General features: G+C 42.5%; 1 protein-coding gene across 1 annotated transcript in view; it reads right to left on the minus strand.

Annotated features, from left to right (window-relative positions):
- The window catches only part of CNTN4 (contactin 4), an 886,373-nt gene that overhangs the window by 17,663 nt on the left and 842,876 nt on the right, over positions 1 to 25,834 (minus strand). Inside the window, exons 14-18 of the mRNA XM_084840334.1 lie at positions 22,814 to 22,989; positions 19,388 to 19,508; positions 10,834 to 10,992; positions 9,978 to 10,127; positions 7,936 to 8,006 (exon numbers count right to left, since the gene is read on the minus strand). Coding sequence (XP_084696460.1) covers positions 7,936 to 8,006; positions 9,978 to 10,127; positions 10,834 to 10,992; positions 19,388 to 19,508; positions 22,814 to 22,989 — 677 coding nt within the window. The remainder of the gene's footprint in view (positions 1 to 7,935; positions 8,007 to 9,977; positions 10,128 to 10,833; positions 10,993 to 19,387; positions 19,509 to 22,813; positions 22,990 to 25,834) is intronic.

Consider the following 25,834-nt stretch of genomic DNA (forward strand, 5'->3'; position numbering starts at 1 on the left):
GAGAACTTGAAAAAGGTTTCTGGTTTTTAGAAGATAGCAACACAATTTAGGAAACCAGGTACTTGAGTTTTCCCAGTCCTACCTCTTCATATTCTTGTACCACCATGGTTTTACTATCCACATTCAGAGAACTCACCAATTGCACTGTCAGTTACATGAGGTATCTTCCTGCCTTGCCTGAACTGAGGGTATACCCTACACAACACTCTCCTATAGACATGTGCTAAGGCAGTGGTAGTGATAATGGTAGACAAATAGCCTTCTCGGCAGTTTGCTGCCAGTATCAGTCTTGTAAACCCAGAATACCTGAGAAGCTTTCTGGAGCCCCAGGGTGGTCTAGAACAATATATAAAAAAACACAATTGAAACCTATGGTGGAAAATGGAAAACCTGATAACGCATATCTATTAAAATGCTCTAAAGCTGTGCTGGCATGAAGGCTGGCTGAATTGTGAAATTTCAGCCTGAATTTGGCAGGGGGTTGAGGGTGAAGCAGCCTTCTTTTCTCTTTTTTTTTTGGGGGGGGTTCAAGTGAGGAAACTTTTCAGAGTTCTCTTATTGTGGTAAGTTTCCCTCCTAAAAATCGCCAAACTATGAACAGGGCTACAAAATTGTGGGGCTCACGGTGGAAAAAAAATCCCCAACATGGGGCATCATATATCCCCAGAATCTATTGATTTTTCCATTGGGGTGTCTGTGTCCCACAAACCAAGGATTGTTTGGGGAGTATAAAATGTCCCCATGCATTTTTTTCCAAAGGAAACTGGTCTAGAAAAGCAGACTTGAGTAGGTTGGCCCAAACAATGGGATTTCATTGAGGAAAATGCTTCACTGGAGATAGATTTGTTATGGGGTTAGAAAAATGCCCCATAAGACCAAAAATGTTAGTTCTTCGTAATTTTCTGACACTGCAGACACATTTCTGGTTGTGGGGCACTTTACCACCCCAGGATACATTGGAAAATGGCTTGGGGTAGTAAAGTGCACCCACAATACACATTCGTGTATATTTTTTACAAGTTTTGGATGAGTTACTACAGGTTTACTCAGATGGTATTGAAGGAATGTTTAGAATCAATTAATTCTTATCTTCCATATGCAGGATTATTCTTACTTCTGATCTACACCAATATGGCCCGACTATACTTTGCTTTCTTGCAATGATGTCATAGGAACTGGTTCCTGAAGCACTTGACTGACCACAGAAGTTGTACAGAGCAAAAAGTGAAAGGATGCACAAGGATCACTATGTTGTATCTCTGTTCCTCTCTGAACTGGCACGGCTCAGGCTAGCAATTCTATGGCACTCCCCGCTCCCTCACAATTTCTCAGCAAATTAATTTGGTGGTGCAGCAGGATTGTGACCTGCAGGGAGTGGAAAGTGGCTCCCAGGCCCCCAAAGTTGCCAACCCTAGCCATAAACCCACATATATTTTGCATCAACACCTGGTTGCTCTTTTTAGAGGCAGCAGTCTATGTATTTCAAGCTATTCAAATCGTTAGATCACAAGAATCTCCAAGGCTTTTAACTGTGTCCCTCACTACTCTCTCGCGTGCTGTTCCTACCTTACCAGACACAGTATGAAGCCAGTTTTGAAGCAAAGGGCTTGCCCTACTTTAAGTATGCTGTGAACTCCAACCTGTGGGGTGCATTCTGAAGTGTGATGCAGACTAGCAGGCAAATGCTGTCTGATGCCAGAAGCAGTCACATCACATTCAGGTCACTAGTGCACATGCTGCAGTCATCTAGTCTTCTATATTTTCAGTTTCAGTAAGAAAGCCAAATAAATGAAAACCCTCATTACAGGGAATATCATTATTCAGAACACCACTTAAGAATACCCTTAAGTTCCAAGGAAGCCAATTGGATTAGCGTATGCCTAAGTACTATTTTTTGAACTGGAAGTGCCACAACTTATGGATCTGAGGGGAGGAAAGCTTTTGTGCAAGTATGGTCAGTTTAAAAAGATCCGAGCTATTTAAAATCCTAAAAGATGATGCTGTTAAAGTGCTGCATTCAATATGCCAACAAATCTGGAACACTCAACAGTGTCCACAAGACTGGAAAAGGTCAGTTTACATTCCAATTCCAAAGAAGGGCAACGCCAAAGAGTGTTCAAACTACCGCACAATTGCGCTCATTTCACATGCCAGCAAGGTGATGCTCAAAATCCTACAAGCTAGGCTTCAGCAGTATGCGAACCGAGAACTACCGGAAGTACAAGCTGGGTTTCGAAGAGGCAGAGGAACTAGAGATCAAATCACCAACATTCGCTGCATCATGGAGAAAGCAAGAGAATTCCAGAAAAACGTCTCTTTCTGCTTCATTGACTACGCTAAAGCCTTTGATTGTGTGGATCACAACAAACTGTGGCAAATTCTTAAAGTGATGGGAGTACCAGACCACCTTACCTGTCTCCTGAGAAACCTATACGAAGGTCAAGAAGCAACAGTAAGAACCAGACATGGAACAACCGATTGGTTCAAAATTGGGAAAGGAGTACGACAAGGCTGCATATTGTCACCCTGCTTATTTAACTTATATGCAGAGTACATCATGAGAAATGCCGGGTTGGATGAATCAGAGGTCGGAATTAAGATTGCTGGGAGAATTATCAACAACCTCCGATATGCAGACGATACCACCCTAATGGCAGAAAGCGAAGAGGATCTAAAGAGCCTCTTGTTGAGGGTGAAAGAGGAGAGTGCAAAAGCTGGTTTGAAACTCAACATTAACAAAACGAAGATCATGGCATCTGGCCCCATCACTTCCTGGCATATAGAAGGGGAAGAAATGGAAGCAGTGACAGATTTTACTTTCTTGGGCTCCAAGATCACCGCAGACGGTGACTGTAGCCATGAAATTAAAAGATGCTTGCTCCTTGGGAGGAAAGCTATGGCCAACCTAGACAGCATAGTAAGAAGCAGAGACATCACCTTGCCGACAAAGGTCCGTCTAATCAAAGCTATGGTTTTCCCAGTAGTAATGTATGGCTGTGAGAGCTGGACTATAAGGAAGGCTGAGCGCCGAAGAATTGATGCTTTCGAACTGTGGTGCTGGAGAAGACTCTTACGAGTCCCCTGGACTGCAAGGAGGTCAAATCAGTCCATCCTAAAGGAAATCAACCCTGAGTGCTCATTGGAAGGACAGATACTGAAGCTGAAGCTTCAATATTTTGGCCACCTAATGCGAAGAGAAAACTCCCTGGAAAAGACCCTGATGCTGGGAAAGACTGAAGGCAAAAGGAGAAGGGGACGGCAGAGGATGAGATGGCTAGATAGCATCACGGATGCAATGAGTATGAACTTGAGCACGCTCCGGGAGAGAGCGCAGGACAGGAAGGCCTGGCGTGCTATGGTCCATGGGGTCACGAAGAGTCGGACACGACTGAACGACTGAACAACAACAACAACAAAGTCATACTTCTTGCAACTTGTCATTTAAAATTATGGACACTGTCTCCATTTTTTTATGTGGAAGACATGGTATGAAACTAGTTCTAGGAACAGTGGAATATAGTGTGCTGAGCAATGAGGTAAATACTTCGAAACAATATATTGCCTTCTAGTAGGTCTCAGTAAGGAAGCTGAAGAAGCAATGACGTGCCTTTAAGTAGTAAGGGTATTAACTTTCTTTAAGAAGGGGAAAACATATCCCTTTCCTTGGCTGGAGCCATTAGGACAGCCATGCCCCAACCCAGCACCCTCCAGAAGTGTTGGACTGCAACTCCCATAATTCTCAGCCATGACCATGCTGACTGGGAATTATGGGAGTTGCAGTCTAATGCATCTGGGGGGTGCCAGGTTGGGGAAGGTCTGTTTGAAATTGGGCAGCACGGAATGCCAAACATGGATGTGTATATGCTTTCTCTTGCACAGACCTCTGCATAACCTGACCCAGTTTGCACGATTGAACAAGCCACGGTTAACAAACTGTGGGTTTGGGAGTGGGTGAGTATGCTGGCTCCTGACTGCTTACTCACTTCTGCTTTGCTAAACAACCCAGGATTGTTGTGCCCCATGATGTCCGATCCCAGAACTCTGGGTTATTGAGGGAGAAACAACCCAGAGTTTTAACCCAACAACAAACCATGGGTTAAAACTCTGGGTTATTCCTCCCTGAACAACCCAGAGTTCCAGGTTCGGATTTCATGGCAAACAACACAGGAACATTCCTGGACCGTTTAGTAAAGAGGAAGTGGGTGAGTGGGCACGAGCTCACTCACATGCACTTACAACCTACGATTAACACACTGTGGATTGTTTAATTGTCCGAACCAGGCCACTCTCAGGTTTGTGTTTCATGCTACATTTTAAAATTACAGATGCATTCTCTGCTACTAAAGCAGTTGAATGGCATCAGGAATAAAAGCACCAGATTCATAGGGCTTCATATCCTGCGATTGAGATTGCTCCTTCATGGACGTTTGCGGGCTGTTTACATGACGCCGTGACCCTCCTGAACTAAATGCCCTTTGTTCTGTTTTTAAATAGATCTCATATAATTAGCCTTCAAATTACCCCAATGTATTCCGCTTCAGTTTCCTCCGTGAAAAGAGTAAAAGCGGCAAGAAGAGGAACGAGATCAATGAAAGATAATGGAAGACTCAGATACGGGGAGAAGGGGGGGAGCACGTGTAAAGGGAGTCAGTTGTGATCCTGCATTTAAAACAGAAGCAGAAAGCCCTGTTTTAAATGCAGGATCTTAGGCTGGCGTAGAAATGTCCATAGGTTATTTCTGCAGCATGTTTGCTACTGAAAAGCGCCTCCCTATGGTTGGAGGAGCATTCAAGCATGTGATTGAAGTGGTACAATCCAGCAAGAGCTACACCATGTGATTCTGCTAACTGAGTTGCTTGGCGTTTTTCAGGTGTTTTTCCCATTTATGTATTAACATATATCCTGCCTTTTCTACATTTATCTCCTTGTTTCATTCTTACAACAACCCTGTAGGTTAGGCTGACAGTGACTGGCTATAGATCACGGTAATGCTGAGCTGCCCCCTCCCAGTGTCTGTTTCTTTATAGCCTCCTTGGCCAGGATAACTGGCATTCATAGGCCACTTATGAATGCCTCATGTCTTTCCCATGAAGTCTCTTGATATATGAAGTTCGCCACAGATAGTCAGAGCCTCCTCCTTTAGCATTAAGACCTTTCTAGCCTACCACCTAAACCCCAAAGGTGAGAAGGGTGCCTTCCGAGCAATCTGCAGGAGGTGGGATTAAATAAAACTTATTTTAACTGGATGCCTTCCTCTTAACCCCCCCCCAGCTAACCACCACAAAATTAACTAAAAACCCTGTATGACTTTGTCAACTCGTTACTTTACCTTCTCCAACCATCTGAGGATGTTCTGTGTATTGAGAATGACCTCTGCACTGTGAGTATCTTTCCTTCAAGAGTTTAGCATAGGTTTTGTTTTAGTTTCAAGTACCTATCTGTTTTCCCCCTTTGTCTCTTGTTATATTCCTTTAATAAACATCTTTCAATCTAGTCCTGAGATTCTGTAGAGAATTCCTGACAAACCCAGGGGAGAAATTCTCTTCCTACCATCCTAAGCCTCTTGGAGTTACTGTACTAACTTTTGCCTATGGAAGGTAACAGGAAAGCAATCTGCCCTTGCCCACAGTAATGAGAGGAATCTAGCTGGTTGTTACCTCTCCTAGACAGATAATTGTCTCAGAGTTCCAGAGTTCCTCCCTGGCCAGAGCTACAAGGAAAGGGGAGGTGGTAGGAGAAATGTTCTGTTCAGCTAGAAACATACACAACTGTCTCACCTCACTGGCTGAGTGCGGATTTGCACCTGGACCTGCCCAGTGCTAGTCCAACACTCTATCCCAAGCTTCCCCAATCTGGTGCCCTCCAGATGTGTTGGACTGCAACTCCCATCATTCTCAGGTCGCATAACCATTTCATGACCAATTGGATCTCACTGTTTTTTTAGTTTTTCCCTCTATAACCTTATGTATCGCCAACTGAGCAATATACTTCATGCATCGGATAAAGCTGACTCTACTTGACTCTATGAACATTTAAACCAGGGGTCACCAACAGGGCTTCTGAGGGTGCAGGTATGCCCTCAAGGCCTTTAACTGCGCCCTTATGGTGATTTCTATGTATACAAGGCATGTCTACTAACTTCCTGATTGCTCTATATTTTTAAGTCTAAACCTGGTTTCTCTACCTCACCTTGCAGTTTTGACATGCCCCTTGCTCTCCGGCCAAAGTAATAGGTAACAAATCGGTATCCTTACTCCCATTCTGTGTCTGCTTTGAATGGGTGTGAGCGGTGGGTGGCTGTATTGGAAGGGAAAGGTAAATGTTTCCCTTGAATGCAAACCGGCAGGATGGGGACTGAGTGGGCTGGGGTCTTTTCCATCTGAGAAGGGAGCACAGGCAAAGGGAGGGCATTTCCTGCCTGCTTGCTCACTGTCCTATCTGCATTTTGGGAGGTGAGGGGGATGGTGCTTGGTCTCCAACCTTTTATTTTTGTGTGTTGGGAGCTGTGTGCTTGTCCTTAGTGCTCTTCTGTTTGTTTGTTTGTTTGTTTGTTTGTTGGGGGTGGGTAAAGCAATGGAATTTCCAGACCGTTCACTCATCTACCCGTGTTGCTTTACTTCCAGGCTTTTGTGTTTTGGGTGGTGGTGAAGCAGGGGCATTTCCCATCGTCCCCCATGGCCTGCCTTGTGTTTGCTGTGGCACTCTGGATGTTGTTTGGAGCATTTGGGAAGCACATGCAAAGTTAAGGATTTTGCTGCATGCTCGCAAACACTCCTGCACTATTTTTGTTAATTGTGCATGCTAGATTTCTGGGCTTGCTGGTTATCCCACCTACCCTATTCATTTGTTTTTTGTGATGCGCAGCAGTGGGGGCCATTATCAACTATTTGTTGATAATGTTTGGAAGTTTATATTTCTGTTTTATTTGTTATTAAATGATTTCATATTTGAACTATTCTGCAGTCTTGTAGTCTTTCTGACCTGACCCCACCCCTCACAGTGGCCATTTTGTGAGTAGCCACACACCCCATGGCAGCCATTTTTGTCACTGGTGCCCATGGTACTTTGTCAGGGTTCCAAATGTGCCTACAGGATGAAAAAAGTTGGGGACCCCTGGTTTAAACCATAATGCTTCTTTGTGGCTTTAGCTTCTCTTTAGCTTCTTTAGCTAAACCCTTGAATGGTAGCTTGGTGAGCTGATGAGAATTCTCTGTTGGAGATCCCTACCCTGACCTATAAATAATAATTCCTAGGATACACTGGGAAGAGAGATCAATTGTGAAACCAGATTGTATATGTAGTGAAGGTATAACTTCCCCTCCCTTGTCCTTTTCCCAGGGATGGATGGCTCAGTCTGTTTCCAGTCCATGCCAGTTTCACATGTGTTCACTCATAAGTTCTGTTTCCACATTAATCTGCATTTTTTAAAAATGTATGAAACTGTGCATTATTTTTAGTGCATTTCTGTAGGCATTTTACTTTAAAATATGCACTTGAATGCGTTTTATCCTAAAATACACATTTATGTACACATTTTGGAGTCAGAAACTTTACTGCAAAATTTGGAGAAGGGCGGAAACCAAAGGGTAACTGTGTTCTGATCCCATATTCATCTGGGAAGTGCAAATCAGGTCAGTTAGTTTGCTTAGAAATGCTGACCGAATGAAATCTTCAAACATCCCTAGGTTTTCCCTCTTCCCCCTTGCCATGTTCCAGTGCTGCTGCCCATTTGGAATTAGAACTTGCCATCTTTTTGTCCTCTAAATCCAGAGGGAGAGATACAGGGGCAATGCATTGTTTTAAAAATTGACATTCCCTTTGCAAATCGGTGCCTGTTACAAGACCTTCAAGTCAGTACATGGTAAGTTTGGCACTAAAACCTATGAATTCACTCCCCATCCCTACCCCTGCCTCCGGAATCCACAGGTCACTTACCTCCCAAGTTATGACCAACTCAGACTTAGTACCACCCCCTCCACTGACATTAGCTGGTGTGATTTCAGGAACTGCAGAAGAAAAGACAAATATTACAGTAACTCTTCCCAGGTGGGAGGAACAGTGTATACAGGAATGTGATCTTTGTGACTTTGAACTTTTAGATACAGAAACATATACATTAGCAAATGTTTCAGACAAATGTGATTTCTGAGTTTTCAGAGCAAGGTGAAAATATTTGCAAGCCACAATTCACTTTTGCTAGAAGTTTCCATTATGGAGCATATTTAAAATAAAAAAAATGTACCTTTTATTAAGATGAAATTACCTTCTTAAAGCATCGTTTCCTTTATTTGCCACATATTTTTTTCTGGTTTTCCCACATAATTTTAACTCTCCTGCCATCAAGATCTTAAAACAAATCTTTTGCTTTTAGAAACACAATTTAAAACTAAGAAAAAATTAAAAAGATCTCAATGTCTTTCTTGTAATGCAAAATAGAATTATTAATCAGAATACTGATTAAAATGCTTTGCAAGCGGGTCTTTATTATACACTTTGAGAGCACATAATACATAATTCTGAAGATGACCAACAGCGTATTTAAGAGCAAATAGCCTTTAAAATTATTTCCCCTATAACGGATTTCATTTATTTATATTCATGAATCTGATTGCTGCTAACATAGAGCTATAGCTTTCAGTGCATGTGAACAATAGGGCTGAGTCAACAGTAGTCAATTTAATGAACTGGCTACTTTATGTCTTCTGCTTCCTTTGCCGGTATTAGAGAATTTAAGTTCATACACACCACAAGAATTGCCTATTCCTTTAGAATTCTAAAATAATGTTGCATATGTAATCATCCTATTTTTGTAAGAAGATCTGAACATCTACATGTACATTGAAGGGTATTCATTAATCCAGGAAAATGCCTGTATGATCTTCCTATGATAGAAGATCACACCACTACGTGGTTTAAGTACTGAAAGCTCTGTATGTGATTTTTGTCAAGCAGGACAATGGAGAGAAAATGTACCCCCAGGATGACCACCCAAGTAAGGATAATTTTACCACACAGCAGGTACAGACGTAGTAATACGCATGCTAAAATGGCCCCCAGTATCCACTGTGAATCATTTGGAGAAGCCAATGTGATTTCAGAAGGAATCAGAGTAATCTCTCTGTTTCTGTTTTAACACCACCAGATTTTTGTTCTCAGGCATTGTTCATACTAGCAAAAATCTGCATGGCTAATATACATTTGATGGGTATCCATGACAGTGCAAGAACTGCTTTTTCCCTGCCTGCTTTTGACGTGCTGCAGGATGGGGTATGGCAGGGTTAGCGTCAAGGGTAGGCATGGTTGGGCACCTGCTGACGGCCCACAGCCCAGCAGGGACTCACTGATGAGAGCCCCCTGGAGTTGCTCCTCCTCTTCACCATTGCAACCTGCTTGCTCACCTGTGTCTGGCCCCAGACAATGGGCCAGAATGGAGGAGCTCTAAGAAGGAGTAGGAGGAGGAGCAGTAATGCCTCTGCCTACTTGTTTGCTGGATCTCTGCCCATCACACAAGGAAGGCTAGCAGTAATGAGAAAGGGGATGAGGAGCAATAGCGACTGGTGACCATGGTGATGAGAAGGTACCCTCACTGAGGGAGGAGGGGCACTGATCGTGTCTTGCCCAACCCCACCCCCCAAAACTTGGAGCCGGCACTGGACTATGGTGTCGATACCACAATGGCCTTTTAGCAAATAAGGTGGTATATAAATGTTAATAATAAATAGCACTCAGGAGGCGTTGATCTGTGTGACACTATTCTGGTATGAAAAGGAATCCATGTTTCCTTTCTTCCTTTTTCAGTTGGAGTGTAGACACCCCTCCTATTGAAGGTGTAAATTCATAAAAATAAAGCTTGCTTGATCTATTAAGTCCATTCCTCCCTTACAGACTATTTGTGCCTAGTAAAAGCTGCTATTTGACAGAATGTCTACTATTGACTGAAATGCCCAATGGGGTACTTCCTTTCTGCTACTTCTTACCAGCCTCTTCTGTTCTCCGTTTCTCTGATGGCTTGCTTGGCTCTCCAATCCCAATAAGGCTGGCAGCAACCACCCTGAATTCATACTCGACCCATGGGTTTAAACCCACCACCGTTGCTGTAAACGTATTTCCATCAATGACATCAGGCACTGGGGGGGAAGTGTAGGTAAGGAGAGTACGAGTTACTTTGACCAACAGTCACTGAATAATGAATAATGTTATCAAGTTCTGGCTTGAAAGATTCTGAATGTAATGCTTAAGAAATCCTGCAGAGCAGTACAGCAGACCACAACCTGAGTGGGGAGGACAGAATAGAGAGACTACCAAATTGAACCATTAGCTGGCGTGCTCTCTCCTTTGGGCTTTTTCTCCCCCATCACTGCTAAATTTGGAATGACAAAGAGGACCAATGCATACAGGAGGAGAACAAGTATTACAAATAATCTGTTGGTGACATGTTTCATTCAGGCATAACACAAGAACAGGATCAGACAACTTCTCCCTTCCTTTCCCCTTTCCTTAGCTGATGAAGGAGAAGCAGTTGTGGCAAGAGCATGTTGATGCCTCCCTCCCTCCTTTCTGCCAAGGTGCACAGGTCACTGCTATAGCAGTGACCCAGGCAGCAGGGACCCCGGGAAATGTAGCTTGCCAAAATGTGGTGTGTCTAATGAACATGATTCTTTCGATGGAAATTTGAAAGCAACTTCCACAGCAATATGTACCACACTGCGGCGATCACTGCATTTTCACTTTTGTTAAGCTCAAATCCCACGGGCTCTTGCCCCGTTTGATCAGTTTTATGTATACAGAAAGCCTTAACGATTACATTCTGTGAGTTCTGAGATGTTGGTTTACCTGTATTAACTGCTTGCCATCCCACAGAAAACGGGGTTCTTGCTTGAATAACGTATGTTGTAATGGGGCTGCGGTTATCTGCTCCTGGCCTCCAAGATACCTGAGCTGTGGTATCTGTGATTTCATCGATTGTCACAGCTTCAGGTGGACCTGGTGGACCTGTTATGGAACACACAGACACACACACACAGACACAAACATGTTTCAACTCTCATCAGTGAGGCGTAGCTAGCATATAACATTCTGAAGAAATATCCCACATATAAGATTCAAAAGTTGCAAGACTTTACCTTTCAGCTGAAAGGGAAAATTGCTTGTGATGGAAAATCTTTCTTGTGGAAGGAGCTGCAGGTGATCAAAATCCCAAATATATTGTCCAATGCAGCCTAGGAATTTCAGTGTTTGATCCATTTTGTATGACCTTCCTGCCTATAGCTTTCAGCATGCAGGGAGGTCATGCAAAATGGATCAAACACTGAAAAATCACTGGACTGCTTTGGACATTATATTTTGGATTTGGATCACCTGCAGTCCTTCTACCAAGAATGAATTTCCATCATGTGCATTTTCCCCCTAGGTTTAGCCTGGCATAGATCATCAAACATTAACTACAGTGGTTATAAAGTTGCATTTTCCATTTTTAGCAGCTGAAAGACTTGTATCTTTTTGTTTGCACAGGGAACTTGCTCTTGGAAACACACTTTTATCTTCTGTACATTATGAGCTGCTTCTGACTTACTTGCATTTCCAAAAAAGCCTTTAGGAAAATTGACAGAAAATGAATCCATATGCACATTTTGCAATGCTGAAAAAAAACAAATATGAAATGTGTGAATTCCAAGGAAAATCCTAGAAGTTTTGTGATGTGGAACTCAGACGTGAGAACACAGAAGATGCGAGATTTAGGCTTATGTATTAAAAAAAGACATGTCTTTCAATGCAATCCTATGAATGTTCACTCTGAATTAAGTCTTGATATGTTCAATTGGGTTTTGTCCTAGATAGGGATGCATAGGATTGGAGCCTTATAGTGCAATCCTATACATGTCTACTTGGATGTAAGTTTCAATGGGCTTACTCCTAGGTAAGTGGATATAGTACTGCAGCCTTACAGCATCTCTGATGCTTCTTTGCAGACATTTGAAAATGCAAGAAAAGAAACTTCATGCAAGATTACAGACAAGCTAGAAGCAAGTAACTTTGGCCAGTCTTTAACCTCCCATGTTTAGGTAAAGTCTTGGAGCAAGTGGTAGCATCACAACTCCAGGTTTTCTTGGACAAATGGATTATCTGGATCCTTTCAAGTCAGGGTTCAGGCCTGGTCTGGGGCTGGAAACAGCCCAGAGAATTACCTTTACTAGGAGCTAGCCAGGTCGAATGTGTCCCTATTGGTTCTGCTGGACCTCTCAACAGCGTGCAATACCATCAATCATGGTATTGTTCTGGAACATATGGCCAGTCTGAGACATGGAAGTTCCTGTCCTATTTGGCTGAGCATTCCTAGCAGGTAATCTTGAGGGATTATACTTGAAACATGGACTCAATAAACATACTTCTGTACTTCTGCATGCCTCCTCCCTTTTTTCTGCATTTGGTGCCTTCTTGTTTTTCTTTCTTTTTGCAAACCTTGCACTGCTTCCCACACTGAGGGTCTCCCAACCCTCAGGAGCAGCATGGGGGTGGGTGGGTATGTGGTAGTGGGTGATATAGTAGTGGGAATGTAATAGTAGGAAGGTGGGAAAACTGTGTTCTGTGGGTGGAAATTGCAGTGGTATTTAGCATCAAAGTCACTGAATATTTATCCTTTACTTCCTATTTTAAAAACTGTTATCAGGCGTATTTTAAAAAATCCATTCTGAACCTTTAAAAATAGTGTTTTTTTAAAAAACGAAATAGATAAGTCTGTTTTTTTTTTTAATTTGTTCTAAACCATAGGCTGTAAAGTCAGGAAACCTGGCATACAGTATTAAATGTAGGCTGACAAAACATTTTAAAATACAAAATATATTTATATATATTATATATATATATTTATTTACAAAAAGTATAAAAGGCAATTATCAACACAGTTGTCATAGAATGTAGACTTTTAGATCAGAAAGTCACTGTTATGGCAACTGCATAGCGTTTCACAAAATTCTCTGAGGTCGCTGGCTGTTTCTGCAAAAAACTGCCATTGTATATGAAATACAATTGTCTTAAGGTACAATCCTATGCATGCTCAGACAGAAAAAAGTCCTACCTTCCCCAGCCAGCATGGCTGGCTTGGGCATGCTGGGAGCTGTAGGCCCTTTGTCTGTCTTAACATGGATAGGATTGTATCTTTAGGGCGCAATCTGATGGGGATTGGCGGCCGCCTCCGAACTTGGAGGCAACCGCCTATCCAATGCAGGGCAGGAGAAGCACAAAGCGGATCATTCCCTCTGCACTTCTCCTGCCCTGCAGTTGCGGCTAGACAGCCAATATCAGCTGTCTAGCTGCAGGAAGGCAGAATTGGGGAGGAGGCTGCTGGACAGCACATAGGATTTGTCGTACCTGCATTTGTGCCTTCCCCGCCCCGGATCGTCTTCCGGAATGCCCCATTTCGGCCGCTCCATGCTCCTCTTCCGAATGGGGAGCACAGAGCTGTTCTGCAGTGCCTGCAAGGCAGTGCGGAAACAGGGGAAGGTTGATTCTCTGGCAACTGACCTCAGAGTGGTCAGACTCCAAGGTTGGTACCTGGAAAACCACATATCCTATGGCCATCTAGCCGGTGACTAGTGGCCATAGGATTGCTCCCTCTGCTGTTCAAAAAAAGCATATTTTGGCAATGTTAACCTGAAATATTCTTCCAGTTAGCAGGTAAGAGAAAAAAAAAGTTAGATCATCCATTGTTGAAAAAGGTAAAATTATCCAATCCAGTTTCAATAAGAATTCGATGAGACCACTCTGAAATGAAGAGTTTTAAATTAAGCCTTAAGCTGCAGTCCTATGCACACTTACCTGGGAGTATACCCCATTGAATATAGTGAGACGTCTGAGTAAACAAGCACATGATTGTGCTTTTAGTAAGCTATTAGTAAGTTATTATTCTGAGCTGCCTCATCTTTCCTTTTAAAAGTTCTATCTACTGATCAATAGGCAGATGTAATTTTTTTAGTATATCATGCTAGGTAACATTATAATCTTACACCATGCTGCCTTTGAAATGGCTGCTTTAGGAAGGCTGACCAGCTGTGAAAGCGAAGACTTTTAAGTATTCTTTCTGGAGGCCCACAGTACGACCTTATCCAAAGGTGATTGCACGGTGTGCCAAAATATAAGGTTATACTGGAGAGATTACATTTCAAATTATGGTTTTAAAATGGCTTAATTGCACCCAGGATTGTTAAGCAGGCTGAGACTTTTAAAAGTGAACTATCTGAATTCAAATGCCAGAAGGGTAGTCATAAAATATAGGTAACTAGATTGATAACAATACTGCACTAAGAAACATGTAACATTTCAGTCCTAAAAATGCTTAATTGCAAAATAAAATGTTGAATTTGAATGATGGGTAAGCTCGTGAGTCTTAATTCAGAATGTGCTTGACCAAAAGAAGCCCATTCAGATTGGGTCCAAATGAACTCATTGGTCCATTGCCACCCTGGCCGGTAGATTCCACTGAAAGCCCTTTTCTTTTCCCATTTCCCTTTCCTGTGAGTCTACCTCACAAGTGAGACTGCTCAGGGATTACTGTATAGAATTGACAGATAAAAAAGAAAGAAGCTATTTGGTGATTTCCAGTGAGTGAAACAAAATATTTTTTTTAGCTGTCAGTGTCTTGCTGGATCCTCAATTGCACTTGACTCTCGAGCATCCAAGAGGAAAACTATGAATTTTCTTCTGGCATTCAGTGCTACTCCTTCAGTGTTTTGAAACATGGTCATCTTGGGGCAGAGTTGGCTCACTGGCAGCCCACAGACCAAATTCAGCCCGAAAGCCATAGTATCTGGCCTCTGGTTGTGCTGCCCTACCAAATTATAATAGAAAATGCCCACTGATAAGAAAAAGTAGAAAGAAATTAAAGTTGGAAGAGACAGAGACACAAGCTAGCTCTAGTATAGAGTCTGACTGTCGATGAGGAGGTCATGGTGTGTGGCAAAATATGCTTCTGGCCCACAGATCACTGGTGTGTGATCCAGAATGAGCCCTGAAGATGTATAAATTGGCCATCTCTGCTTTGGACTGAATAGGCTGAGATTCATTCATTTATTTGTGTACTTATATACCACCTTTAAGGGCTATACAGGCCTTTCATGGTGGTTTACACAATAAAATAATCACAAAACAAAACAGGTAAAAATATAAAATCAACAATGCTACATAGAATTCAGCAACACCATCTAAAACCAACAATAAAATAATTACAAAGCATCAACAATTAAAAAGAAAAATTTAAATGCCTGGGCCAACTTCAAATTAATCAAGTAAATGTAGATTGAACAGCCAGATCTTTAAAATCCATTTAAGAACACAAAATGAGGGTCTAAGTGAACTTCCTCTGCAAGAGAGTTCCATAATTATAGGGATACCACTGAGAAGGCCCCATCTCATGCGCCTGCCAGCCTGATGGACTTTACTGGCAGACCTATGAGCGGGACCTCATCATAATGGCTGAGCAGGCTCGTAGGGGTGTAGGTGGTCCTTCAGATATCCTGCCCTCAAACTCTTTAGGGGTTTAAAGGTAACAACCAGCACTCTGAATTAGGCCCAGAAGCATACCGGCAACCAGTGTCACTGGTACAGAACCGGCGTCATATGTTCCAATTGCCTGGCCCCCGCAAGCATCCGGGCAGCTGCACTGTCACTGTGTACCAGCTGAAGCTTCTGCACTGTCTTCAAAGGCAGCCCCACACAGAGGACGTTACATTAGTTCAGTCTGGATGTAACTAGGGCATGAATGACTGGCACGGTCTGCTTTCTCCAGACAGAGCTGCAGCAGGCAAATCAGCCAAAGCTGATAAAAGTCATTCCTGGCAGCCACAACCGCCTGCTGTCAGTTAGCAACCTGGCTGATTTATCTGGGGGGTGAGATTCTGTTGGCCAATCCAGAAAGTTTATGCTAAAGTAAATTACTTTGTCTTTAACGTGTTGGAGAGCTTTGTGTGTGTGTGTTTTTTTTTTTATCAGCAGCAGGTTGTGTTTAGTCAAATGGGATGGTGAACGGAAGCTAGTACACGTCCAGTCATGATCCCGGAAAAGGAATCTCGGCTACAGTGGGTTTTTCTGCTTAAATCAGGCTCTAAGTCAGATAACGTTTGACTGAGCAGGCATATGCCTTTCCATCACTAGCTGTCACCAGCAGGTGAGGAGTGCTGTTTTCTCCTCTCCAGTAGATGGTGCAGCATGCTAGGAAATTGCCTTTTGAAAGGGGGACAAAATAGAAAATTCAAAATACAGGAATAAATTCATTAACTGTATTTGCAGGCTCCTTGCAATATATTTTCTTCTAAAAGACTCCTAGTAAAATGTAAGATTATTGCCTACAAAATGATGCATATACGTTCAGTTAAGAACTCCAAGTCTCCAATTACAGATTTTAAATATTTAGCAGGCTAATTTATTGGTATTTAAACTGTTCATTGGGCCTCGTCCTCATTAAATGGAGTGTACATTTAATGCAGCAACAATATATCTTACTCTCTTGAGGGAACAGCTGATAAACCACTCCTGTCTTCTTAAATGGACAATGATCACATCCCCCATTCTCCCTCCTCCCCTCTCTCAGCTAGAGATGGCTTCTTCTCTGCATTTGAAGATGTTAAGTAAGGACCACCACATTCATAATCCCAAACATAATCCATTAGACCAAAAGCATAATCTGACAAACTCAGGCTAATGTTGGTAATTTCAATCTGAGAATAAACTGGGAATAAAAACTGGCCGAACTGTCGTTGCCCAAAGGCAAAAAGACACACTATTATCTACTACATTTGTACCAGCCCTTCCTCTATGGCAGAGCTTTCCAAACTTTTCATGTTGGTGACACACTTTTTAGACATGCATCATTTCGGGACACGGTAATTCAGTTTTACTAGCAAACCGGAGGTTAAACTAACCCGTTATAAGAGACACGGACACATACATAAATTGTAATAACGAAATGTATGGGGATAGAACATATCTCATGAAAACCTTTCATTTATATTTTTAAAAATAAATGATTTGTAAGATAATAACATACATTGTTGTCATTTATGAGTAACAGTATGTAAATATGTGCAAGAAAATGTGAAAAATAAACAAAATTAACTAAAGTATTTACAATACATATTAGGACACATAGGCCCAGGTAGGAGCTCAGCTGCAAAAACACATGAAGTAGAGAAGCAAAAGTCCAATAAAAATGGTGTAAATATATATGTCTCACTACAAGGCTATATTGCTGTAAATATTTGCAATGCTTATGTCCAGAGTCTAGTTCCAGCACTCTCCGGTGCTACACTGCCAGTGGGTGGTCAATCCACAATTACAGCAGAGTAAAAATAAAAATAAATGGCAGAAATCAAATTATAAGTGCCACGTGGTGGGTGGCTTGCTGTTTGCCACACTGGGTTTGGGAGGGTGGCCTCCCTTCAGCCAGCAGCAGGTGGGCTGACTGGGTGACAGCCTGCAGCTGCGCTCGCCCGGGTGATTGGGAGCACGCTGATTCCGAGGCTTCTGGCCTCCACTGAGCTCCGTTCTGACTGGCCAAGATGGCGGATGGCCCGCTTGGTGCAGTCCCAGTCCCAGGCGGCATTTCCACCCGCGCGCTACTCTGGCCTGGCTGCGCAGCAGCGTGGTGCTGAAGTCCGCGAAGGGCGCGCTTGAAATCTCGCAGGGCTGGTGGCCGTTGCCACTTCTCCGCGCCAGCGTTGGCCAAGCTCTGCTCCCAGGGCGGCGCCTCCCTTCCTCTCTCTTCACCCCGCGCCTCTACCTCGCCGTACTGCTCCAACACCGCCAATCACGTGCACCCTACGTCAAGACGCCACATGATCCTAAAGCAGCTAATGTTAAAGCAGCTAAGCCTTAGCTGCTTTAACATTAGCTGCTTTAGGAAGTACTGGGGGAGGGGCTAAAGGAAGCAAACGTGAGTAAGGGAGCTCCGCGGTGCCCTTCCGCACAATTTTCTGCATTTCACGCAACACACCTACACGCTGCCGCCGACACACTAATGTGTCGCGGCACACAGTTTGGAAAGCTCTGCTCTAAGGAGCTAAGAGCAACAGGCATGGAGTCCCCAGGTGTTCTCCCCTTCTGACAAAACCTAAACTACTTGCACTTCAGTCATGGAACCATATAACCTGTATCTTCAGTCATACTTTAACGTCAGTCATGGAACCATCTCACAACCACCACCTGTTCCCCAGTTCTCTTTAGTACCTCATATGGATCTTAAGAACTGCCTCTTTCTGTACGAGCTTCCCTATGCATTCTGGGTAACAAGAGTCTCCTTTCTCTCACCATATGAAATATCATCTGTTGCTCTTTTTAGAAGACTAACTTCTAATTGTCTGAAGTCAGTAACCTTTGACTTGTCATAACCTTTTCTGGAAGGAGGAAAATTTTTAGAATACATTTCCCCCCCAATCCTATATTAACTTGTACTATGAAAATGATTCATTGCTGCCAGTTTATTTTGCAGCGTTGACGCTCCAAGTCTATCTGGATACTGATCACCCTTGACTCTGTCCGTCAAATGAGTGAGCTTGGCTATTTGCGTGATGCAGGTGCAACAGTCAGATGTCTGCCTTTAGGCAACTGTATAGTTGAAGGAGCCAAGCTATGGCACAAAGGTCTCTGTTTTTGGATCACATGTACGTTTTAAGAGCCATCTTTTACACGTTATCACAGCAGTACATTACCAAGCAATGCATAAACTGGGAAAGCAAAGGAGCAAAGCCCCATCCCCCTGGAATAAAGTGACCACTGGAGGGAGCATGAGAAGTCAAATGCAGGCAGAGTATGCGCCCACACCTGCAAATATGTGAAAGGGCAAAATGCCTGCAAGCAAAGCACCTTTGCCTGATTCTCCCACAACCCCAACTGACAGCGCATGAGGGGAAAAATGGAGTGTGCATGTCAACGTTTCCTTGCCAGAGGTGACCACAACCAACCTGTATGCACACAAGTCCTTAGGATTTTTAGTGAAGTATGCTATCTTTTATTTTTAAAGTTGTTTCTGCACACATAAAAATTCAGCAAATTAACACCGTCAGCAATATCACATGAGTAAATAAATGATTAGCATATGAGGTTTCATTTCCCCCCCTTGTAGTTTGTACAAATTAATCTGGGGCACCTTTTGGGTTACTAGTTAGAGCAGCCTTCCCCAGCCTGACGCCTGCCAGATGTGTTGGCCTACAACGCCATCAGTAGAAGCCAGCAGGCGTTGTAGTCCAACACATCTGGAGGGCGTCAGGTTGGGGAAGGCCAAGTTAGAAGGATACTGAACTCTCCCACACTGCACTTCACGTAACTATCCACAGCAGCCGTTAGTGTGAGCGGTAGTTTTGCAACCACAACAACAACAACAGCAACAAAATTCAAATACCTCTTACAATCAGGTCTGCAGCAGCTGATAGCTTGTCCACGCTCGTTTGCACTGTGCAGACATATTTTCCAGCATGATTCAGCTGGATGCTTCTGATCATCAAATCACCAGCTGAATCCTGCTGATAAAGTAGGGGAAAGTGGTTACAATTACTTTTTAATGAGCTCTAAACATCATTATCACATGAAGGACACTGTGGCTAATGGATTTATTTTACATCAGCTGATGAAAATATTGGTAACACAAGCCGTGGCCTATTTAAAATATGTGCGCTTTCCTTGTAGATAAGAGCTGAAAGTACGGTTGCCTGTAAAGGACACAGGTCAATCAAACAGTTTACCACAAATGTCATTTGAAAAATAGGCAGTCTTTGCTCTGCCATGCTCCAGACATCCAATTTATAGCCTTCATTGGTATTCAGACATCTGCCTCCATCCACTTAAGAAGTGAACACAAAACCAAATTATGAGGCATCTGCTGTAGTTTCCACAGCCTTGTGGCACAGCCAGCATTTGGGTTGCCCACGTTTTTTGCATTAAAAGGTCATAAGGATAGTGCTCTCTGAGGAAATTTTGCATCACCTAACATGCAACAACAATAATCGGTTTCTCCAAGTGCCCAGCGCTCATGTCTGATTAGCAATTGTATGGAACTAATTATGGTTCTGTTTGATTGTATGGCTCCAAAAATATTTCCTCACAGGATGCCAGACAGAGTGCTTACAAGTTGGAAATCTAAGAAAAAGACTGTGGCTGCAGTTTGTAATGGAAGAATATTAATATAGTACATATTTGGGGGATTTTGTGGAACAATTAGGTGTAATTGCTAGCAACAGCTGTTGGTACTGCTGCTGTGCCCCTTGCAGGGCAGAACTTTAAGTGATTTTTATGTTCCACAGATTGTAGTCTTCCACACCTGTCTAACGATCAAGGGATGGCAGTTAATGTTAGCAACTGCAATTTTCTTTCCTCTTTGCAAGATGAAAACCAACATGGCCAAATGGGTATACAGTAGAATTTGTCTTGGATCTGGGACAGCTGGATTCAAGTAACACCTGTTTCACATGGTAGCCTTGGTCAAGTGACTCACTCTCAGCCTCAGCTCCTCATTGTAAAATGGCTGATGACCATTTTAGAGGCACACTGTGAGGACAACCAAAATGCTGCATCCCCAAAGTGCTCTATAAGTAAGTCCCAGTAACAACTGAAGTCCGGCAGACTCGTATTCTCACAATACTAATAATACGTAAGTGAAACTCTCGATTCTGCCTCTTCTTCTGGCAAACTACTGGGGAAGGCTGGAGGCAGGGAAAGGGGGTATGTGTCCTGCTGGAAACTATTTTTTTAAGCCTGAAAATTTATTGGGTGGATGGATTTTTTTTATTTTTTAAACCTACACATTTTCTAAAGATTTAAATATTTGCAACAGAAAATATCACGTACTTTAAAAAGGCTTTAAATGAAATCACACACACACACACACACACACCCCTCTACAAGCCACTGAAGGCAAGCGTAATAACCTACTGTGCTCCAGTTGTGTCATTCCCATGTGCTATCTACATACGCATGCATCTTAACATCATATTGAGATAGAATGGAAAGATCGGAAGAATCTTTTTTCTGAACTCCTCTTCATCGTTGTGCTGGGGAAGAGGTGAGTGGGGAGCACACGAGCCAGAGGCTCACCGCTGCTCTTGCACATCGCTCTAAAGCAATGGTGGGCAATTTTGGGACATCTGGGGCCATTTCTGTCCCCTGCCCCTCCGTCCCACTCCGGGAAGGCCGCACGTCCCCACCACCACAGCACCCCAAAAATAAAAAAAAAAATTTAAATATTGCATCTGGAGCAGCTCCAGAACATCAAAGAGGTCAACATTAGTTTGATTTCAAGCTAATGTTAATACTTTTGGCGCACCACAGTAGCAACAGAAGTCTAGAAGGGTCAAAATGGCTTCAAAACAGCCACTCCTAGCACCATTTGTTCTTTCAAAAAGAGGTTTGCAGCTTTAGAGTGCAGCAGTGGGCACACGTTGCCCACCCCTGCTCTAAGCAGTGCCTCAAGCACCACATATGGAAAGGGCCAAAACCTCTTTCTGTCCAAATTGAACTGTGATGAAACTTAGACAAAGTTGCATAACATTGGGTACATTGACATAGATAGAAGCCGAGCACCAAAGAGGTGCTTGGGCTTATTGGAATGCCTTTGGTTTTTCTTTGAACAGTTGTTCCCGATGCCTTATCATAAGCTGTGTTGGAAACACCCCTTTGGTTTGAAAAAAAACCAGTCTGCCATGCACAGGGTGGAAAGATCGCTGTTTGAGCAGTTTAAAGGATCCTTATGATGGTGGATGATACTTGTTTTGTGGTTCTTTGAATCCTGGACCAAGACTTCCCCCATTCCTTTGGGAGGCAGAATGATACTATATAGCTGCTTGGCTTTTCCGTGGACCTACAAACATGGCTGGAAATCAGTATGTGGCAGACGGCTGCAGCAGAGGCAGGGGTCAGTCTAGAGCCTGCTTATATGGGCAACATGTATTGCAAGTCTGCAGGAAGCGTAAAGGCAAAGTGATGAGCAGCGAGCTTTCTTGTCTTGCCTATGAGGCCATCAGAGGTATACATTCCCATACAAGAACAACCTGCCTTGGATGTAGTGTAAGACATACTCCTTCTTTCAACTTCAGAGAACTACTTTCTGCGTCCCATTTTGGATTCTTGTGGCATCTATTGTAAATATAGCTACAAGGTACAGAGAAACTGGCCATTTGCCTCTCAGACATCATCTGCGACTTCATGCTTAGTAATAGGAACGTTTTAAACTGTGAAGGATGTGATGACAACAAATAACGTAGCATAGTGACAAATGCCCATGAACTTCCATTTGATTCGATATGATTGCAAAGATTGACATTTGAGACATTTTGCTAATGATCTGCTGCTTCTGAAAAGTGCGGAATTCTGATACATTACTGCTTGGACAATGCAACCGAGAAGATGCAAAAATCCTCAGTCTAGTAAACCAACCAGAAACATGCACCTGTTCTCAAAATAGGCACATCTATTCAGTGGGTACTTTCACACTTATATTCTCCACTGGTACTACTTTGCTCCAGCAGTATAGTATTTAACTTTGTTCTACCAGTACTGTCAACTCAAAGGACGACAAACTGAATTGGCAATGAAGAGAATACAGGTAAGTATTTCACTGCTGAAGTTACTCTGTTGTAAACTACTATAGTTCAAGAGTATAGGTATGAGCATGCGCAGTGTTGCCAGTTGACAAGATAGCTAACATGAGTTGTGAATGTGTAGCTATTTCTATAATCATATCAATGTATTTAGCTAATTTTTCATCGTGTTCATCATTGTAATTCTCAGCATTCATGGTGAATAGCCTCGGGGGATTGCTAATATTAATACTTACCCCTCCAACTCTTTCAAAGTGATCCCCGTCTCTTTCAAAGTCTATCAGGTGTCCATTAAATGACCAAGTAAATATAATATCTAGCGGGTGATCATGAGATACCTGGCAAGGCAGAAGAATACTTTCACCAGCAGTGACATCCATGCTGGTAGGTGCCACCATAAACCGTGTTGGGTCTGTAAATAACAAAGGACACCAAAAGGAATCATGAATAACTCACCTGATAAAAAAAACACAGATTACAGGATTTAAATAAACCTGTAAACAGCTGACTGAACACTATGAGGCTGGATCATTATCTCTCCCCTGACGAGTCAGAGTCATACACCAACAACAAACTGCTTTTAAGATCAATTTAAGGCATGTGTCTTAACTGGAACAGCTTCAGTAACAATAAGGTCTTGCATACTTTACTGAACTCCAGCAGTAAGGTCAGCAGTAAAGAATGTCATTATTGTACCGTTTGCACAGACAACTCCAGTGGGGAATAAACTGAATTGGTACTTTGGAAAGTGTAGAAGTAACTTTTCATTACTATTGTTGTTACAGCTAGAGTAATTTACTGCTGTTTAAAAGCAAGGGTGGAAGAGAACCCTAAATTAAACAATGGTTGATCAGCAATAATGTATTTTCTCTGAAAATTTCGACGGCCGACAGGAAGCTCTGGCGTGGGCTGGTCCATGAAGTCACGAAGAGTCGGAAGCGACTGACCGAATAAACAACAACAACAACAAAGTACTTTAATCCCCTTCTACTATTTTTCTCCTTTATTTATAAATATCAGCTTATAGAAGCATCTACCATTTGGTGGGGGCACCCAGAGAAAGTTATCTGAAGATAGTTTGAGAATCTGGGCAAGTGTATAGAGGAGGAGATAATTCTTCAGGTAACCAGGACCCAAGCCATCTAGGGCTTTGAAGATTAATACCAGGACTTTGACCAGGGCCCAGAAATGGACAGGAAATGAATGCAGTTCACAAAACACTGGCATAATATGATCACATTGGCCAGCACCTGTTAATAGTGTCACTTCCCTCTTTTGGACCAATTGAAATTTCTGTACCATTTTCAAAGGCAGCCTCATGTATGAAGCACTGCAGTTAACCAAACAAGGTCCATTGGGGTGAGGCAGAATTGAAGCTAAATCAAGTTAACAAGGTAAAAATTAAATATAGCCCCCCAAAGAGCCTTTTCAGTGGTTCTGGAGTTTACAGTTTCTTGGTAGTGACCCTACAGTAAAGGATTAAACTGGGAGACTCATGCGATTTTAATCTGTGTAACATGTGTTTTTTAAACCATCCACATAATGAACTGTAGGCCTGTTTCTTTGATATAAGATTGATGATATGATATTGAAATGTAACATTGTTTATTAAACTGTAAGAGTGTTAAGGTTATAGATATAGTTTTTAAAATAGAATGGCATTGAAGGCCAGGGGGTATTGGAGTTTAAACTTAATCCCTTAAAGGGGAGGAAGAGGGGGAGGGAAGGGGAAAGAATTTTCTTTTCTTTTTCTCTACTTCCTTTCCTCCTTTCTTTTCCTTTTTTTCCCCCTGTTCCTTTTCTTTTTGTTATTGTGGTGTCCTCATCAGAATATTGTATTGCTGGGAAATTGTAGTATAGATCAGATTGTTGGTATTTTTGTTATTGTTTATTTCATTTATAAAAATAAAATACAAATATATTCCAAAAAAAAGAAAAGAAACCATCCACATACATACATACACACAGCTTATGTTATTATAATGCTCTTGTTATATGGTTTATTTTTATACTTCACTCATAAAGAGCTCTGCTAACCTGGTAGCCTAATAGGATGGAAGTATTATGATGAACCTTCTGGTTCTTAATCACCATTTACAACCCAGGAAGTCAGCAAGAGGTATATATTACCATTGACCAAAAATTGAGTGCCCTGCCAATATAAATAGTAGATAATCACAACGGGTGTCTGCTCTCAAAACCTAAAACAGACTACACTGGTATTTTGTGATGGTGCCCTCAGCAGTTTCTCAAATTCCCAAATGTGCCCATGAGTCCAAAAAGGTTGGGAATCCCTGCAATATATAATGTTCTTCTTTAGATGGTTCCGATGACATGTAATTAAGGTACAAGTAGGAATCTGTAGGTTTATATAATGTAAGTCTTGAGACAATTTGAGGATTTTCAGTTGGTAAGAGGACATCCAGGAAAGGTAATTTTTGGGTTTCAATTGTGATGTTACCGGTAAACTTTATGGTTGGGTGGATAGTGCTGATAAATGTACTAAATTCTCCAAGCTATCTCTTCCATATTCCCAGATGACAAAGATGTCTTCCATGCAACACCACCATATACTGAGCTTGTAGGTAGATGTTCTCCCAATAGTTTCTTTGAGTTGTCCCATAAATAGAGTGGTATCTGATGGGGTTATATATGTTCCCATTGCTGTACCCTGAAGTTGTAAATAGCAATTGCCACTGAACATGAAATTGTTGCAAGTGAGTACCAACTTAGCCAGGGAGGTTAAGACTCCAGTACCAGGTTTATTAGAGCTTCTACTATTTAAGAAGTATGTTAAGGCTGAGAGGCCTCTGGGACTCTGTTTTTAACCTGCAGTGAGTAGAGGAGCAGGCACAAGCTACTCTAGAAGAACAAGGAAGCTAGACACAAAAAGGAAAAAGAGACTATGGAAGGACAAGACTTTCCAGTGGTGGTAACCGGCAAGGTGTATGCCATGTTTGTTTTCTTGCCTGAGAACAACATGGCACACACGTGCAACAAGTGCAAGTTGATCATGCTGCTGGAAGAAAAAGTAAGAGGTAAGAGGACTGGAGTGGTGAGTGGCAACCCTCCAGGGACTAAGAGAACACGAAGAGTTCTTGGACAGAACGGTGGAACTACAGCAGCAAAGCGAACAACAGAAGCTAGAAGAGCAACAGCAAGCTGAGCCAGAAGAGGAAAAGGCTGAGGAGAGGAAAAATGCAGTAAAGGATACTCCTTGGAAAAGGGTGACAGTTAGGAGCAGAACTAGAATACAC

The sequence above is a fragment of the Heloderma suspectum genome, chromosome 2 (assembly GCF_057233095.1).
Source record: "Heloderma suspectum isolate Gila_16-S chromosome 2, 16-S_ref, whole genome shotgun sequence".
Lineage (NCBI taxonomy): Eukaryota > Metazoa > Chordata > Lepidosauria > Squamata > Helodermatidae > Heloderma > Heloderma suspectum.